This window comes from Gambusia affinis, linkage group LG24 (genome assembly GCF_019740435.1).
Source record: "Gambusia affinis linkage group LG24, SWU_Gaff_1.0, whole genome shotgun sequence".
NCBI classification, from domain to species: domain Eukaryota; kingdom Metazoa; phylum Chordata; class Actinopteri; order Cyprinodontiformes; family Poeciliidae; genus Gambusia; species Gambusia affinis.
In genome coordinates, this window is record NC_057891.1 from 11,227,977 (window position 1) to 11,245,414 (window position 17,438).

At 42.6% G+C, this 17,438-nt stretch overlaps 1 protein-coding gene across 4 annotated transcripts in view; it reads left to right on the top strand.

The window, feature by feature from the left end:
• LOC122826847 (receptor tyrosine-protein kinase erbB-4-like) overlaps positions 1 to 17,438 on the top strand; it is a 238,051-nt gene that overhangs the window by 172,521 nt on the left and 48,092 nt on the right. For all 4 annotated transcript variants that reach the window (XM_044109169.1, XM_044109167.1, XM_044109166.1 and 1 more), the window contains exons 5-13: positions 1,121 to 1,186; positions 3,168 to 3,286; positions 6,578 to 6,719; positions 7,113 to 7,226; positions 8,101 to 8,227; positions 8,821 to 8,894; positions 9,416 to 9,506; positions 10,404 to 10,609; positions 12,861 to 12,993. In XM_044109169.1, coding sequence (XP_043965104.1) covers positions 1,121 to 1,186; positions 3,168 to 3,286; positions 6,578 to 6,719; positions 7,113 to 7,226; positions 8,101 to 8,227; positions 8,821 to 8,894; positions 9,416 to 9,506; positions 10,404 to 10,609; positions 12,861 to 12,993 — 1,072 coding nt within the window. The remainder of the gene's footprint in view (positions 1 to 1,120; positions 1,187 to 3,167; positions 3,287 to 6,577; positions 6,720 to 7,112; positions 7,227 to 8,100; positions 8,228 to 8,820; positions 8,895 to 9,415; positions 9,507 to 10,403; positions 10,610 to 12,860; positions 12,994 to 17,438) is intronic.

A 17,438-nucleotide genomic window follows, 5' to 3' on the forward strand; every position in this document is an offset into this window, starting at 1 on the left:
CATCAACCAACAATTACAACTAACTATCAGTAAATAAATGTAGAAATCAAAAGTCAGATGCTGATCCTTCTGTCTTGCTAGTCTTCCCCAGCAAATTCGACCCAAGTTTTGACCAGATAACGCTCAAAGACACTGCAAAGCTGGAAGAGTTCTGAAAGAACGTGCGTAAAGAATGAAGCGTTTTTGCAAAGATGCAGCTGCAGAAACCATAAGACCTCTGGAGTGACGCGCTTTGGACAGAAGAGACCACAACGGGAGTGTCTGGACACAATGCAAACAACGGTCGATTGAGGACACAACGGTCGATTGAGGACACAACGGTCGATTGAGGACACAACGGTCGATTGAGGACACAACGGTCGATTGAGGACACAACGGTCGATTGAGGAGCAGAAACCTCGAGGACGCTGGTTCTTTGGAGGTTTCCAATAGAATCAGACAGCAGCCTTTAATCTGGATTAGTGGATATTAAATTCACAGAACAACCAATCCGTTATTCTGCTTTATCAAGATCTTGAGCAGAATTGTGTCTGGGTCTCAACAACTTGAAACCGTAGCTAACCAGACCTCATGGAGAGCAAGTTACTGAAAGAGCAAGAAAAACATTTTGGGAGAGTCCTTTAGATGCAAAATGTGTGAAGCATTGTTATTTTGTTGATTAGCTGGTGCTGATGGAGGAGGAGGGGGGGTAAAGCACTAAAGCGTGGAGGAGGTAGGCCAACAAAAATGACAAGAGTGCGTGGGAGGGGAGGTTGCCAAATTGGCGCCCGTTGCCAAGATGTAGTCAGTATTTAACATTAGGGACCTGTGGTGGGAGTGGCTAAAGGGGCCGGGTGACAATCGGCGGCGTTGTTCCACTCACTGTGTAATTAACCCATAGTCAATTAAGTCTTGATGATGGGCCACAGCCAGATGAGCGCTGTCAGGTCCCACTTTCGCTGACAGAAAGGGAGTAGAGGGCGCTTTTTCACGCTCCTCTTCCTCACCGACCACAACCACTCTATTGTCTCGTCAGCTCAGGAGTTTCCACTATTGTGTCCCTGTCACCAGTCAGGAGAAAGTTTTGGCGCTCCGCTCGCTTTCTTTGGAGCTTGTCTGACAGGTTTGCTTTGTTTTCCAGGCAGGCGCTGCCATCGCTCCTGCATCGGACGCTGCTGGGGTCCTCAGGAAAGCCAGTGTCAAACATGTGAGTCTGGACAGTTTATATCCCTAGGTCTTATGGACATCAATTGAAATAACTCCATGGAGATCAAACCTAAAAGGTATTTAGGATGGGGCTGTTCTATGTTGCACCTAAGTACATCCCTAGCTGGGATTGAAAATGTTCTCTGGCATTAGAATGGAGTCCTTGGATCTCAAGGTTTGACCGAAGCGTTATTGATTTTCTGCTCGCCCTCTCGTCAACCATCGCTGGCCAATCAATGAATGCAGTCTGATGTCAGTCAAATCACCAGGTGGTTCCAAAAAATGGGGAGGAACCTCATTAGATCCGCGATTGGAGATGAACCGGTTAGAATGAAGCCAATACTGGCACAACCAATTCTACATGACACGTAGGACCAAGTGGGGTTATAAGTCATTCTTGATTGTGCAACACATCGAAGGCCCAGATGGATTGGGTTCCAATCTTTCCATAGAGTTAAGTTAGTTCAAACCTTTGAAACAAAGTCAATATGGAGCAGTTATGAGGATTGGTCTCACTTTCTTAGAGCATTTCACATAAAGGCCCCATACGGGGCGCCAGTGGAGAAGATTGTTCGAAAGCAAAGTAAAGGGTTCTTTAGGAGAAAATGGAGCTTTCAGATTCACTTTGTTTGATTTTCATATAAGTAAGAAAATGTATCTGTTGCTTCCACCAGCAGGTACATTTTCTTTACAATGAGTCAATGATTGTAACTTTAACTCAGGAAAAAAAAAAAAAAACAGCTGTTTTAGAGAGGATTTTCTTGCTGCTCTTATTGAATTATTAAAGGCTGATAATTTAATAAACCAACATGCTGGGCAACAATAAACAGGCAGAATGCTCGAGAAGTGAACCCGTGCGAGTGTTAGCAGTTTGTAGAATGAATGCTGTTTTTCACAGATTAATGAACCGCAGGGGCTTGTTGTTGTTGTTGTTGTTGTTGTTCCACATCTGTAGCGTTATGCTGGCAGCCCAGCAGTTATTAATTCCTCCAACCTTCTGATTGTTGGCTGCGACATTCTGTCTGGTGTGTAAAACTGCTTCTTGGCTCCAATGTAAAACAGAAAACAGCATTAAGAGAACGGCAATGTACAAAAATGAGGACAGAATTTTAGCAATACTGTGAAACTGCTTAAGGACTGACACAAAACTTAATAAAAGATAAAGAATTAACTAAGGTATATAAGTATGAATTCTTGCTATGATTGGCTGAAAATGAAGAAATGGAAAATTGTGGCCTAGTCAAAGTTAGTTTTGGCACCATTGAGTGAAACCCTCTAACATCTCACAGCTAAAAGTGAGCTAAAGTGTAGGAAGATTTTGATCTTTTCCTGTGCAATAAAAGATATTTTTGCTGTTATCTATTTTTATTTAATGAATAAAAACTGGTTAAATTTTCTATGAATCAGACCATCATTATTATTTAATGAACATTGTATAGTCACATTCTCACAGGGTTTCCAGATACATAGCAACAAACGTTTGCTACATTGCTCCTGCTTGGCAAATAAAAAAGAAAATAAATTTTTTTAAAAATGGAGCTTCAGAACTATTATGGCAACGGATAAATACAGTTTTCTTTTTTATGGCAAGCAGAAGTCTTTTCTTTCCCTTACTCGGGAATAACATGCCAGGCTCCGACATGCCACCTCTGATTCGTACCTGCCAAGCACAATTTTCAGCTGCTTGGTTCTGAGCTGAGGCAGAGTCTCTCTGGCAGGTGTTGAGTGAACCAGAGGGCGCTTCACGGGGTCTTTTTTTTTCTTTTCTTTTCTTCTTCTCTTTACGTCTGTCTAAGTCTGTAAGTATGTGCTCACAAATCCACTTGTCTCGACCTTTAGGAAGCAGAAACCTTTCATTTCATTCGTGTCACATAACGGTCGCGGAGGCTGAGGATGGTGGTATATTGTCTCTTTTAGGAATGTGGGTGCGTGTGCCTGCGTGTCAGACCTTTTAAAATTCGCTCTTCTCACTTCTTGGGCAGTGACAAAATCGGTGTGTGCAGAGCAGTGTGACGGTCGCTGCTTCGGGCCTTACGTCAGCGACTGCTGCCATCGAGAATGCGCCGGCGGCTGCTCTGGCCCCAAGGACACCGACTGCTTTGTGAGTCTGCTCTTTGATTTCTCTTCTTTAACTTTTGAAATGATCCACTTTGCTTCTAATGCTTTTACTAAAGTGTAACCTTGTTGAATTTTGTTCCACATTTTATTAGGTTAAAACCACCAACTTCCATTAATTATGTTGGAATTCATCGAATGAAATCTACTGCAACAAATTTACTTCAAAATCATGAAAGTTATAAAAAAGGAACCTCGCTGGTGCTAGCTGGTGAAGCTGCTAGCTTGCTAGCTGGTGAAGCTGCTAGCTTGCTAGCTGGTGAAGCTGCTAGCTTGCTAGCTGGTGAAGCTGCTAGCTTGCTAGCTGGTGAAGCTGCTAGCTTGCTAGCTGGTGAAGCTGCTAGCTTGCTAGCTGGTTGTTGTAACTTATTAACCACTTAGACATGCTAACGGCTGGCACACTGTGTTAGCTAGTATGACATTAGCGACGTCTTCATAACTTTTCTTTCCGCCTCAGTTAACACAGAACTTCCTGTTATGCTTCACAATAAAATCATCAACATAAATCACTGTTTTAATAACGTAACAGTAGTGATCTTTTTTTAGAGATGTTTATAAGTAGGGAGGGCTAAATCTTTATACCCTGCCACTACATTTAAGAAAAATCCATTTTGATTCCTGAAATAATGCCAAACTGACACGAGTATTAAGAACAAAAAATTAGGGAATACAATATCCGTAATATTTCTGCTGCTGGAACTAGCCAATCAGTGTTTGTGGTGGAGAAACGCCCACTTTGACTCTACAGATAAACCCGTCCCATAACGCCCTCTGATACCGCCAGTCCCCTCTTAGAATGGACCAGTCAAAGTCCAGTTCTAGATCCAATTGAGAATTTATGGCATATCTTGAAAATGCTCGTCAACACACACAATCTCCATCTAAGATATTCAGCTTTAATTGCAGCCATATGTCGGTTCTGCTCTACTTTGTGTCATTTCTCCGGATTAAAATTAAACCAGTTTGTGGTTGCAATGTGACAAAATGGTAAAAAGTGATTTTCCAACGCTCCGTGCTTGCTGACAAACCATTTTACAAGCTTGTAAAAGTTCACCGTTATCAAATTTGGGATTTGGCGTTCCAATTATGATCGTTTTCATCACCCCAACTTCTTGTTGTTTTGCAAACTTGCGCGTCGAAGGAGTGGATATTGCTGCTGTAACTCACCTAAAGGCCCGTCCAACTCAATTACCAGCGGCCATGGACATCAAGACGCTGAAAGGGGGCTTTATGGGAGAACATTACGCCGTTTACATCATGGCCTTGGATCAATGGCTTCAATTTTTCTCCCATTTGGCATCCGCAGAGACAGGAAGCAGGCGCATGATTCGCATGTTGGAATGCGACGTAAAAATGATCTGCTGCTGTAATTCTCCTTCCCTCACTGTGACTGATGTCTCTCACCTCACCAGCGACTCCACACCTTTATGGGAGGAGATGCAAGCATTTAAAATTTGGGCTTATTTATTTATTTCAAAGAAGCCGCAAATTATCAACACACTAAAAACAAAAAATACAGACTGAAATATTTCATCTACATTCTATTTAGCCCCAAATCATAACTAGTTTTTCGGTAATATCCAAAAACCCGAGCTTAGTTTGGGCAGCATTAAAAAAGGGTTCATGTGTACTAAATTTAAAATTACTTTTCACTTGCCTGAAGAAGTTTTCTATTCTTTATTTCCTCTTTCTTTTCACCTCTTGGACAGCTGTTTTTTTTTGTGTGTAACCATGGCAACAAGGTATTGTTTTTGCATCTGGGAGCAGCTAATTAACATCTTCTAAACTTAAATATTCCTTGAACTGTGACCCCGAATCCCAGAAATGTGAAAAAGGAAGCTTCATGGATGAAGAATCATTTCCTCCAGCGTCTCTCCGCCGGTTTTTCTATCCATACGACCAGACAGAAATGGAAACAGCAAAAGCAAAGGATGTGGATTAGCAGAGCTAGCTAGCAGCTGATGATGTGGTCAGGACGTGCTGCTGTGGAGTCTCGTCTCTTCTGCCTGGATACTGAACTGTTAGCATGTCATGCTGGTCATGAGACGGTTATAGAGCAGGTCTTCAGTCAGAGGCTTCTTCAGATTCAATGCGAGACTGACTGCTTCACCTTTCGGGAGAAATAAAGTATTTTTGAATTGTCTTACCCTGGACATTCTGTGGATGTAAAGTTAGCATTCCAATTCCATCATAATGATGATGAGGTCAAAATCAGTACATGATGCCCCTCCCCTTCCTTCCTAAACATATCCTACATTTATCTGTTTAAAATTGGCCCACCACGTCCTCCTGACTAGTTACCTTGACAATTTGTGGATTATCATCTCTCCCAACTGAATTAAGTCAGTCATTTAACAGGCAGAATATTCCAAAATGGTGGCGCAAATCTGGTCCCACACAGTAGAGGCAACCAGACCCGCCATACTGTTAGGTTGAGTTGTCAGAAAATGTAAGGGGCTTTAAAATTCAAGAAAACTGATGAGGCAAAGTGAATATTTGCATTTATTTCTTCTAAACAGTATTTCTGTCTTCCATATTTGTTGTTGGCATAGAGCAGGGGTGCCGAACTCATTTTCCTTTTAGGCCAAATGAAGAACACGAATGCTCTTAAAGGGCCGGTTGTGCCAAAATGTATTGATAAAACGTGTTAACAAACTGTTAAAATGTCAATGAATTCTGAAAAATTAAATATTGTTGAACAGCTTTTCAAACCCTCCAGTATTTTGTGATACTTTTTGTGATTTTTTATTTTTTTTTTGCAATAAAAATCAGTGTTTGGAAATGTTTGACAATATTTGCGCTAAGTATGATGGTAAATGCAACTTTTTAATTACCCGCTGAATAGATTATTGTCTATAATTGACATCAATTAAAGCTGAAACAGCTGTTTAGTACAAGTAAGAAAGTTTTTGGCAACTTTTGAGAAAAAACTGCAATAAACTCCCAATTGTCAGCGCAATTTGTAAAAAAGTTTTTTTTGTGTGTGAATTTCCACGATAATTCTCAAGAAACTGGAGGGCCTGATTGACATAACTTGGCAGTAAACAAATAAAAACTGCATTGATTTGATTGAGCATAATATTTAAGCACACTTAGTGTTTCGTCTAGAATCCAGAGGGCCACATAAAAAGCTACGGTGGGCCACATTCTGCCCACGGGCCTTGAATTTGACGCATGTGGCGGAGAGAATCGGATTTTCTGATTGTATTATGATGTAACAGCCACTGCTGCCAGTAGATCACAGTGACTATAATGTTACACCTGTATTATTTTGCAGGCCTGCACCAACTTCAACAACAGCGGCGCCTGCGTCACCCAGTGCCCCCAGCCGTTTGTCTACAACCCCACCTCCTTCCAGCTGGAGCCCAACCCCCGAGCCAAGTACACGTACGGAGCCTTCTGCGTGAAGAAATGCCCCCGTAAGTCCGAGGCGCCGTTGACGCTCTTAAAGGTGTTAATGAAGTCTTCCTGAAGAAGTGAGCATGCTCTAATCTCTGCTGAAATTAGACTCCAGGCGATTATTGCGAGGTAAGATAAGTGGCTCCAGCCTAAACAAATGGTGTAGCTCAATTAGCTAAGTTGCCGCACCATCTGCTTGGACTGATGTCGGCGAAGAAGCAAAGAGCCGCCCTCCGTTCTCGGCTGAGGAGGGTCTGCAGTGCAGGAGCAATTAGCCCAGCGTGTATTAAAAGCCAGGCGACAGATTGCAGATTCGGAATCCACTGATCATCAGATGAGATCCGTCATCCCTCAGCTCTGGGTTTGCGCCGTCAGAGGGAGAGTCTGTGTTCATGGCTTCTCGTTTCTGGCAGATAACTTCGTGGTGGACCACAGCTCCTGCGTCAGAGCGTGTCCCAGCAACAAGATGGAGGTGGAGGAGAACCGCATCAAAATGTGCATCCCATGCACCGACATCTGCCCTAAAGGTGAGCCGTGTTGTCAGCCGTGTTGACAGTAAATCCAGTTCTGGAGTTTTGCTTTCTGTGATCTGAAAATTGCTTCTGGTGAACGTTCCTCTCCGGAGGAGAAATGCGGCGTCAGTGAAGGTCACACGCTTGATCCCGACATCAGTCAGAACGTTAATTAAGAGAAAATAGCCTCTTAATGAGAAGCGGCTACCTGAAGTCGTTTTGCTACAGCGGCGTCAGCTAACGGCACATAATGCCTGTCGTGGAATTAAGCTGCATTAGCTCAGTAGTGAAGATTATCCTCTTCATCATGTTGTTCCCCACAAAGGTAACCAATCTGCCCTTTCTCTTCAGAGAGGAAGGCAATAATGTTTTCCTCCAGGCGGCACGCGGCGGCCGAGCCGTCAGCCGATTGGCCGATCCCCTGATTACATCGTCACGTCACAGGGACGGGTTAATGAGGGATAGCCGAAGGAACTGTGGGAAATGATAACAAATTAACATTTCAGATATGGAATTGGCCGGTATAAATCACTATCAGGAAGTGGTTACACCACTTAATGCCAGCCTTATTCATCATCCCTCCCTTCTGCCCGTGTCAGAAACACTTGGCTCACGCCAGGCTGACTGTAATTAATGCAGATGTAATGAATTCATTATGGAGAGGGAATGGATGGAGATTGGCCCGTGCTTTCATCAAAAGAATTCAAATGCGTGGAGCAGGGCCACGGCCCCGCCGGAGCACCAAAGGACTTTATTTTGATGAAAGAGAATGGGGGGGGGGAAACATTACAAGGGGGAAGAAAAATGGCTTCCAGTGGTTCTTACAAGGACGCCTCGTCATGGCAGCGCTAACTACCGGATTGACGTGCGACTGTGTTTGCGTTGTCAGTGTGCGACGGCATCGGGACGGGCAGCCTGCAGACGGCTCAGACTGTGGACGCCAGCAACATAGACAAGTTCATCAACTGCACCAAAATCAACGGCAATCTCATCTTTCTCATCACCGGCATCAAAGGGTGAGTAACGAGATCGGTCACTTAGTAACGTATGACCAGAATGCAGAAAAACCCAACAGAATACCAGCCAGACAAGAAAAACAAAACTCATGCAAATGATCAAGCTCAGTGCTGTAGGAGTGATGCTTCGGACTTGGTTTTGCAACTAGAGCCATGAAGTTCTCTGTGAGACGGTTTGGATCATTCCTGAAGGCAACGCTACAAACTGTTGAACTTTAAGATGTACTTACTTTATAGAACAGGGTGCTTTGAAAGTTTCTGTTTGCTGCTAAAAGAAAACTTGAATGTAGACCCAGAACTTAGGCAGCGGTGAGACTTTGGAACTTTGGAACCTTGGCTTTCCCTTCTGGACCTGTGATCTCTAGTTCTGGATCTTGTAGAAGATCAAGAGATTTCTACTGGATCGACCAACAGAGATGGATTGTACTTTATTTATAGGTTTGTATCAGTGGGGAAGTTGCAGACCACGGTAGACGATGTTTGGTCAGAACCACAGTGTACCGGCTGCCAAGCACGGTGGTAGAGGAACACAATTGTTGAATTTGTCTCGAACGAAGTGATGGTCTCTGAAGTGATTGCTGTGTGTTTCATAGGGACATGTACCACGGTATCGGACCTTTGGACCCGGAGCGTCTCAGCGTCTTCCGCACCGTCAAGGAGATCACAGGTGGCCCGTTTGGTTTGTGTTTACTGTATGTGTGCGTGATGGTTCGACAGACTTTCAGAGTGCGTGTGTTTGTGTATGTTTATGCATTAGCTCTTACGGCCCTAAAGGGGCTTGTCTACAAACCGCTTTTCTTCATATTAAACCACGACTTGCAGTTGAACCAAACGGCTAATGGAGTGAAACTGCATTTTCATTATGGAAGCACCAGCAATAAAATAGAGCAATGGCCACTCCACTCCCCGCCATTTCCTGCTTCATCCCTGTTAATGTCATTTCCATAGAGGCTGATCTGATAGAATCTGTCATTAAACGGCAAGTGCAACCAGACTGAATGTGCAAAGTATGAAATCTATTCTTTTAATTAGTGCAGTCTGCTTTCTGTTTATGTCTCCACCAAAGAAATAAACCCTTCTTCCATTTCCCCTTTCATCATTCCCTTATAAAAACAACAAAAAAGAAAAAAAGCAGCAGTGAACATCTGAGGAAAGTGTAAAGTCAAAGTCCATGTGGTGTGCTCTCAGGGTACCTGAACATCCAGTCTTGGCCTGAAAACATGACGGATCTGAGCGTTTTCTCCAACTTGGCGACCATCGGAGGCAGATCTCTCTATAGGTAGGATTCAACTGATACAGGTGGAAGCGTAACACGCATGCAGAGTTATGCATTGGTTATGCAACAAAAACAAAATTAGCACAAGAAGTAAAGTTTTTTGTAGTATTAAGTTGTTCTTTGTGGTGACAATGCTTCTTGGCGATGCATCTGACAAAATCTCAGTACAGAGAGATGGAAAACAAGCGAGCGACTGGAAAAAAAACGTTCAGATGTCTCTGTTGGGGCCCGCGGACCTGCTTGCAGTACTGACCTCGACTCCGTAGAACCCTTACAGCGAGGGGACCAAATCAGGATCATAAATGTTCTTATAAAGGCTCGCTTGGGACAGGACAAAACCGGTTACCAAACTGTTGAAATACAAAGAAATTCTTAAAATAAAATAAAAATAAAAAAATTTAAAAATCTTTTCAGTCCCTCCAGAATTTGCCGATTGTCTTTCTGACTCGCCGTATCATTAAGAATTATAACTTGACATCAAGTAAAGCTGAAGCTGCTGTTTTAGTAGAGGCAAGAAATACTGCCACCTGCAGGTGGGAGTAAAAAGTTACTTAGATCCAATGTTTTTCACCATTTTTAACAATAATTTGCAAAAAAATCTCCCGTTTAAGTATTAGAGTATCAGTGCGATAAAGTGCAGGGATTTGTTTATTTTGCGCAAAACAACTTTGGTGGAACTGATTGATGTAATTTGGCAGTAAACAAATAAATTTGATTTGATTGATAAAATAATATTTAAGCACACTGTTATCTTGGCGGTTCGATTTATGTGTCCCTTTAGAGTCTGGAGGAATACGTTAAAAGCGATAGCGAGCCGGAATTGGCACATGAACCTTAAAGGATGATGATGATGGTACCAGAGTGACCAACACAACCATGAGCGGTTCTCTCCTCTTGCAGCGGGACCGGCATTTCTCTGCTGATCCTGAAGCAGCTCTGGATCTCCGCCCTCCACTTCCAATCTCTGAACGAGATCAGTGCCGGAAACGTCTACATCATGAACAACACCCGCCTCTGCTTCTACAACACCGTCAACTGGACGTCGCTCTTCAGGACCTCCAGCCAAAAGGTCGTCGTCCGCAACAACCGGGACCCCAAGGAGTGCAGTGAGTAACTACGGATGTTGCATCTGGGAGCCTTCAAGGTTTGAAAATTGTTGACAAGAGCTACAATAGTTGAATGAATTTATGGTAGGAGAATAGCGGAAGTGTGTCCGCCACTACTAGCTTAGATTATAGTAGTTTTTCTTATAGAAAAGAATAGCCACATCTAAATGAAAGTATCAGAGGTGGGCAGAGTACCCAAAAATTGTACACAAATTGTGACCATCACAGTTAGCCTCTTTTGACCGGATATTCCCCGCAGCAGAGCGGTTTTGCTGTCAACATTAAAACCAATTTTCTTTGGGAGTAAAGCTGAAGGCAGCCGCTCTGCGCTTTATTAAACCAGGAGGAAATTATAATCCAATTGGTTCCTTAAATTTGTTTAAAGCATTCTCTGATAAACAGCTACTTTAATGAACTTTCCTCAAACTCTGCAGCCAATTAACGTCCATTCAAAGCTTATTAAAGTGGTCAGGGAGGAGGGGGTTTGTTTTCAGTCTGTATCGATATAAACTACAGGTATGAGGAAGAAAAAGAGAAGGTCTGTCTAATTTGGATTTTATTTTATTTTTTAAATATTGAAATGAATTTTGATAACTCTGATCTTTACTCAGCCCTGAATAGGATGGGAAAAAATAGGAAAGTAAAGATAGTAACCGACTGAACTTTAAAGACTTTAACCCCTGCTGGAGATGCGTGCAAAAGCCCAGGTATTCCATAAATCGTCAAGGAGACGCGCAGAGACTCATTCTCATCATTTTAATCATCTACATCTCAACTTGAATGAATGTATTGAAATTTAAAAAATGATTTTTAAACTTCCTTTGCTTTCACATCAACAAGTATAATAGGGGGGTTTACATGCAATTTGGAGGTGTGGGCGCTTCTCCTTTTCTGTTTCATTGTGGACCACCTACTGTGATAAAAGATGAATTTATTTTTCAAAACATTTCTACAGATGTGAAGACTGTTTACTGTGTACTCATACATGATACATGAAACTGTATCTCTGCTCCGCCGTCTCTGTTAGAAGTATATGGGGGGCATTTAGTGCAAAAACTAACTAAACAAACTTTTATCTGTGTCTTCTTGGAGTTTTGGTTTCAATACCAGTTGCTTTAAATACTTAATTTACAAAAAAAAATCAGCTGCTCACTCTTTCACATAAGGAGTGTGTGTGTCTTTTCATGTTGTGTCTCTTCCTGTCCCAGCTGTCTTTGTTAGCCTAGCGGCCTTTTAAGCTCTTCATTCTGTCTATCGTTTGGTTTTTGATGCCTTGTGGCGTTGTGGTTGTTGTTTCCTTGTAAAGCACTTTGCTGCAGCCTCTGTTGTTGGAAACAGGCTTTATAAATAAATGTGACCTTGACCTCAGATGAAAACGATACACTGTGTTCTGATTAAGTTAAAACCTACATGTTTGTCAAGCACAAATACAAACTGAAATGCCCGTGTCCATGGCAACAGTATCAGTTTTCGACTCTTACCACCTGGCTGTGAAAGGCCTCGTTCAGCTTCATTGTGACATTAAAGCCCTGAGGTGGGTTCAGTTATTACTACGCTGTTTGATTTGATTGTTTTCTACTCTAGATAAATAGAGTTAGATGTTATGGGTTCGGCAGATCATTTCTGTCTGGGTTTGAAGCTGGAGCCAGAGTTCCTGGAGGTCTGCGTTTGGTTTAGATGCTGAGCGAAGCGTTTCGGAGGATTACTTCCTTAAATTTTGTGACTCGCATAATCACAAACAATCTTTGCTACACTACTGAACTATAAAGCTGGCTTCAGCAGATGAGAAAATCCAACAAACGAAGCGGAGATGTCTAGAAAATCTTCAGAAAAGTTTCAAAATCTTGGCTTCCTGTTTCAAAGTTAATCTTGAAACTGGACTCATTAGCAGGTTAATGAGTCCAGTGTGTGTGTGCATGTGTGTCAGGGCTTGATCGATTGGAGCTAATACAGGCCCTCTTTATTAGGCTCAGCCCTATTGTATGTCATTGACTGCTCTGCTGTTGACAGAGGGTCTGGCCCCCCTCCGGGAGGCCCCCAGGGACTTCTTATGTCACTCATCGGATGGGGGAACCAGTGAGTCCGATGAGGTGGATTGATTGCTCCGGCTTGACAGGAAAGAAGAAATGGGGGGCGGGGGGCAAGGTTTCTGGATTAGGCACTCTCTTCACGCGGAGGTGTTGGGAATACCGATGAATCCCACACTGTTAGGCAGGAAAAATGACTCCTTCATGTCTTTCCTCCTCAACAGCTCAGCACCAGATGGTGTGCGACCGCATGTGTTCGGACGATGGCTGTTGGGGCCCGGGGCCCGACCAGTGCCTCTCCTGCCGCTACTTCAAACGAGGCCGCACCTGCGTGGAGTCCTGCAACCTGTTTGACGGGTGAGAACAGAGTCCAAAACGCTCAGAGAGACAACTGCGTAGATCATCAGCAGCCGACCGTTATGGTTTATGAAGCCACATTAATTTCTCTCAGCATGCGACGAACAGCTTAAGACGGTTTAAGCTGCTTTAATACACTAACAATGAAGCCAAAACATCCTCAAGGGCTCTGGAGGAGGTACGTCTAATTGCAGATTGGTGTGGATGTAATGAAGTGAGTCAATAAGGAATTTCACAGTGTGAACCGTCAAAGGAGCATTTGGCAGGATGTTACAGCCATCCACTAAGATCAATTGAAATGTATTGTTGAAGGATTCGATTGAAAATGGCCCATTTGGACTGACTGAATGAATGTTTACAGCTCTGAGCTGAAGGCTGACTGAAAGGCAGGGAAGAACTGACTGGTTTTTGTCTGTTGTGCCTCTTCACACCTGTGACTGTTCTTGTTGGTTGTTTGTGTGCTGTGGATCATTTTCCTGGATACGGTGCTCTACATGGCGGGCACACTTCTGTTATGGCGCTATTTTTAACATAGCGCTTTTGCTAACGTTAAAAGTGTTTAACTTTGAACTGGCTTCCCCTAAATTCTAAGGCGCTAATTTACTTGTAACCTTTCAGTTGAATAAAGTTAAAGTTTTGGTTAAGGGCTTCAAGCAGTTAGACATTGATATTCATGGGTGAAGACTGATTTGGCTGCAGTTCTCTCTTCCCCCCCAAGTAACTTAATTTCAAACAAGAAACATCCAAGAACAAAATAAAACAGACAATAAGATATAAACATAAATACAATATTTAAGCACTTTTTAGAGTCATATTGTATAATTGTGTAAAAATTAAATTGGAGCTCATGTAGTTTTTGCCATCGGCAGATATAACTTGGACTTAAGTTAGTGCTTTAGCATTAGCTTTTGCTAAGTACCATGTTGGTATAGCGTTGAAGCATCAGCAGAACTAATGTTTATGATTAGTGCTTTAGGGTTAGCATGTTTAACTAGCTGGGGCCAACCACTGTTCTCAAATATTACTAAGTGGTTTTCTAACAGTGACAGATGTCGAAGATTTCTATCATCTAGGATTGTTTTTTTTGTTTTTTTTTTCTCCCCCTTATACAACCAGGTTGGTTTGGAGTTCTTTTTAAAACCTCCTGTTCTAGATGTTCCCCTTGAATGAATCCTGGTTGAGTGAAGGAATGTTTTGCATCGGGGCTCTCAGAACCATCCGTCTAAGATAAAGCTGCACCAGCAGCGCCTGCCGAGACATAAATCAGCCTTTTTTGTTTTTCTTTTTTGTTTCACTGAGGCAAAAGCGGTGATGTCAGGGCTGTGTTTCCCTCTGGAGAGGGTTTATGAGAGCACGCAACCCTCTGTCATGTTGACTTGTTGCTGGTCCTTTTCCGCTGCCATTTGTGGGAGGGAGGCTTTGAAGTCGCCGGGGGGGAAAAAGCAGCTCAGAGCGAAAGCTTTGAAGAAGACGAGGGAGAGGCTCGTGGTTTGGCAGCTTCTGAAGCGTGCTTGTTTCCTTTACTGTAAATACAGTCAACGCATGATACTGCCAGGGATATTCACAATGTCTGCCTGTTGATTTGTGTGACTGGCCTGATCCGTGTTATTAAAATATGTCCAACCTAAAATCAACAAACGCCTGATGACAGAAAAATGAGCAGATATGTAATGAAGCTCATTTTCATATGCAGCATCCAGGCAACATGAGTGGCTTTGTATTGTTCAGGTACATCTCAAAAAATGAGATTATTGTGAAAGAGTTCAATATTTTTATCATTGCTATTTTATATTATTTCAATAAGCAGCGAAATATTTATTGTAATTTTGTTTTTTGTGGCAAATTTTGTATCCCCAAAAAGTAGAATGTTGTAGAAAGTTGCATTTTGGAAGTTCATGGTTTCCCACCCTAATGAACTCAAAACACCTGAGGTCTCAGTCTGGGTCAGTAGGACACAATCGTCATGGATACCCCTCCTCCCCCACCCACCCACCCACAAAGAGAGGCTGGGTGCTTGGAAAGGCAATTGCTGAACAAGCGAGATGTTCAGAGTGTCGTATCATTCAAGCATATTCATAGAAAATGAAGTGGAAGGAAAAGGTGTGGTCGTAAAAAGCATCAGCAACAGCGAGAACCGAAACCTTGAGATTCTTGATTCAGTCAAAATCCTTTCAAGAGAACCAACATGGATTGAGTTCATAGGAATTAACATTCTTCTCAATAGTCTAACATTTTTGTTAAAATTAATGTTTTTAGTAATCTTGTGTAATGTTTTTATTTTCTAAGACAATAGATTATCAATATCCATTATCTGTAAGGCATAATCAATCAAAATATACAACTTTTTTATGTTCATTTTATTTCATACATACAGTTAATGTATGTTGTGTAGGCTTTAATTTGCTTAATGAGAGCTGAAATAATTGACTCCAAGTAGGTTAGACCAAGAATGGTTGGAACCAGGTTACAGATGAAATATTAATTTAATTGATTTAAAGATTCTTGAGTGGGATAAAATTTTATTTATATAAAGTATGTAGATAAAAATCTGTTTTGTGGTTGATCCCCAGAAACCAGAATATTAGTGGGAATTCCAAGTCTTCTCTAAAGGTTTGAAGATCGTGTACTTAACTAAGGTGGTTAAAATGTCATGCCTGGTCTCTGAATCAAAGTCTGATTCAGAGACGAGTAAATGACTTTAAAAAAAACAGGAAAAAAATTGTGATGGCAAATACAGCTAATGTATTGTTCTTAAAAAACATATTTGTACGAATATTCTATCATCTGCATAAAGACGAATCCAGATTTAGCCATTCCTCGTCCTTCTTCGTCTACATTACCAATTTTCATTTCAATCTTTCTATCTCTTAATAGACATTTTTCTGGATTTAACACCACTATTTTAGGTTATACTGAGTTCACTTCAGATTGGTTTAATATCTTCCTTTTTTTTCTGGGCCTGCAGAAGCCTATATCTCTGAAGGATTTTGCGCGAGCTCATTAAAAATGTTTTCAGGTTGGTGATTTTAAATCTTAAGATTGCCCACTCCGCTCTTGTTCTGTATATCCATTCTTAATGAGCAAAGGCACTAATTCCCCTCAGTTTATAAGTCTGTTGAATAAAACAAAGGCATGCGCAAGAGGGGAAAAGAAAAAGACTTGAGATGGTGTCCGCTGGGGGTTTGCGAAGGAGAGAGGAACTGGGTAAAGGGAGGCACTGGAAACGCTTAATTAAAAAGTTGCTCTGGTGGGTTGACCATGCTCTGGTTCACTGGATGTTTTGAGGTCTGAATGGTCGGGGCCACAGTCCTGCTTAAATTCCTGCTAAAGCAGGGATAATCCCCCATCAGGTCATCCCCCAATGGGGCCCTGGCACACACTTTCAGCCGTGAAGAGGGCCAATCAGGAGGAACGGCTTTGACAGAATGGAAATGACCCTGGAGAGCGCCGCCACAGTGGTCTTTGTCTCTCACCCATCCTCCTTCGTGTTTCTTACCCCATTCAGCCGGCAAAAAAAAAAAGATATCTGTCCACCGCCTGGCCTTCTTTTAAATGATTCCCCTGGACACAGCGTCTGGGAGACCAATCTAATTTATTTTTGGAAAAGGGGGAAAGAAAGACAAAGGAGAACGGCGCTAACAGCCTGCTTTTGAGTCCTGTGTCAACATTTTCACCACTAGAATCTGACATGTTGTGTCTTTGGATGTTTGAAACAAATTGCCCCGATTAAAATGAACCAGTGAGGGACGGCTTGAAGAAAAGACAGTCTGACATCAAAGCTCAGCAAAAAGGAACACTGGGATTTTATCTTCACTTTAATCATCCTTTAATATGATCCCATTGAACCCGGGGAGTGTCAGAACGTCTCTTTTCTTTTTTGGTAGCTACGTCAAAAAGATTTTCAAATATACTCACTGCACGAAAACGCATAAAACCCAAATGCCCACAGGAGATGGGAGCTTCTCGGTGTCCAATTGTGAAAAACCGGATCATGAGGCGGAAACTGTTGCGTCCGTGTTCCGTCAATAAAACTGCAAGCTAACAAAAACACACCGATTCGTTATCCCAAAGAGGGTTCGCCCGGTGCGGGGCGAATCCTCCTCCGAGGGCGTCCGTCCTCCGCGTCGGCCGATCGATCCCTCTGATGTGAAAAGCGGTTTTGATCGGCAGCGGTTGCTATTGACAGCAGGCGTCCTCCATCCGCCGGAGACGCCTCGCTTCAAACAGGCATGATAATTCGCTGATTCGGGCAGAGAGAAAAACAGTCAGAAACATATAGATCGGATGCCAGCACACATTCCCACAACCTGCCGCACACACACACACACCCACACACACTCACACACACACTCACGGGGCGGAACACTGTGGCCTGAGGCAGTGCTGAGCTCCTGCCACTGTAATTGCAGTGTATGTACCCAATATTGAGCTCTATTGTTTACTGT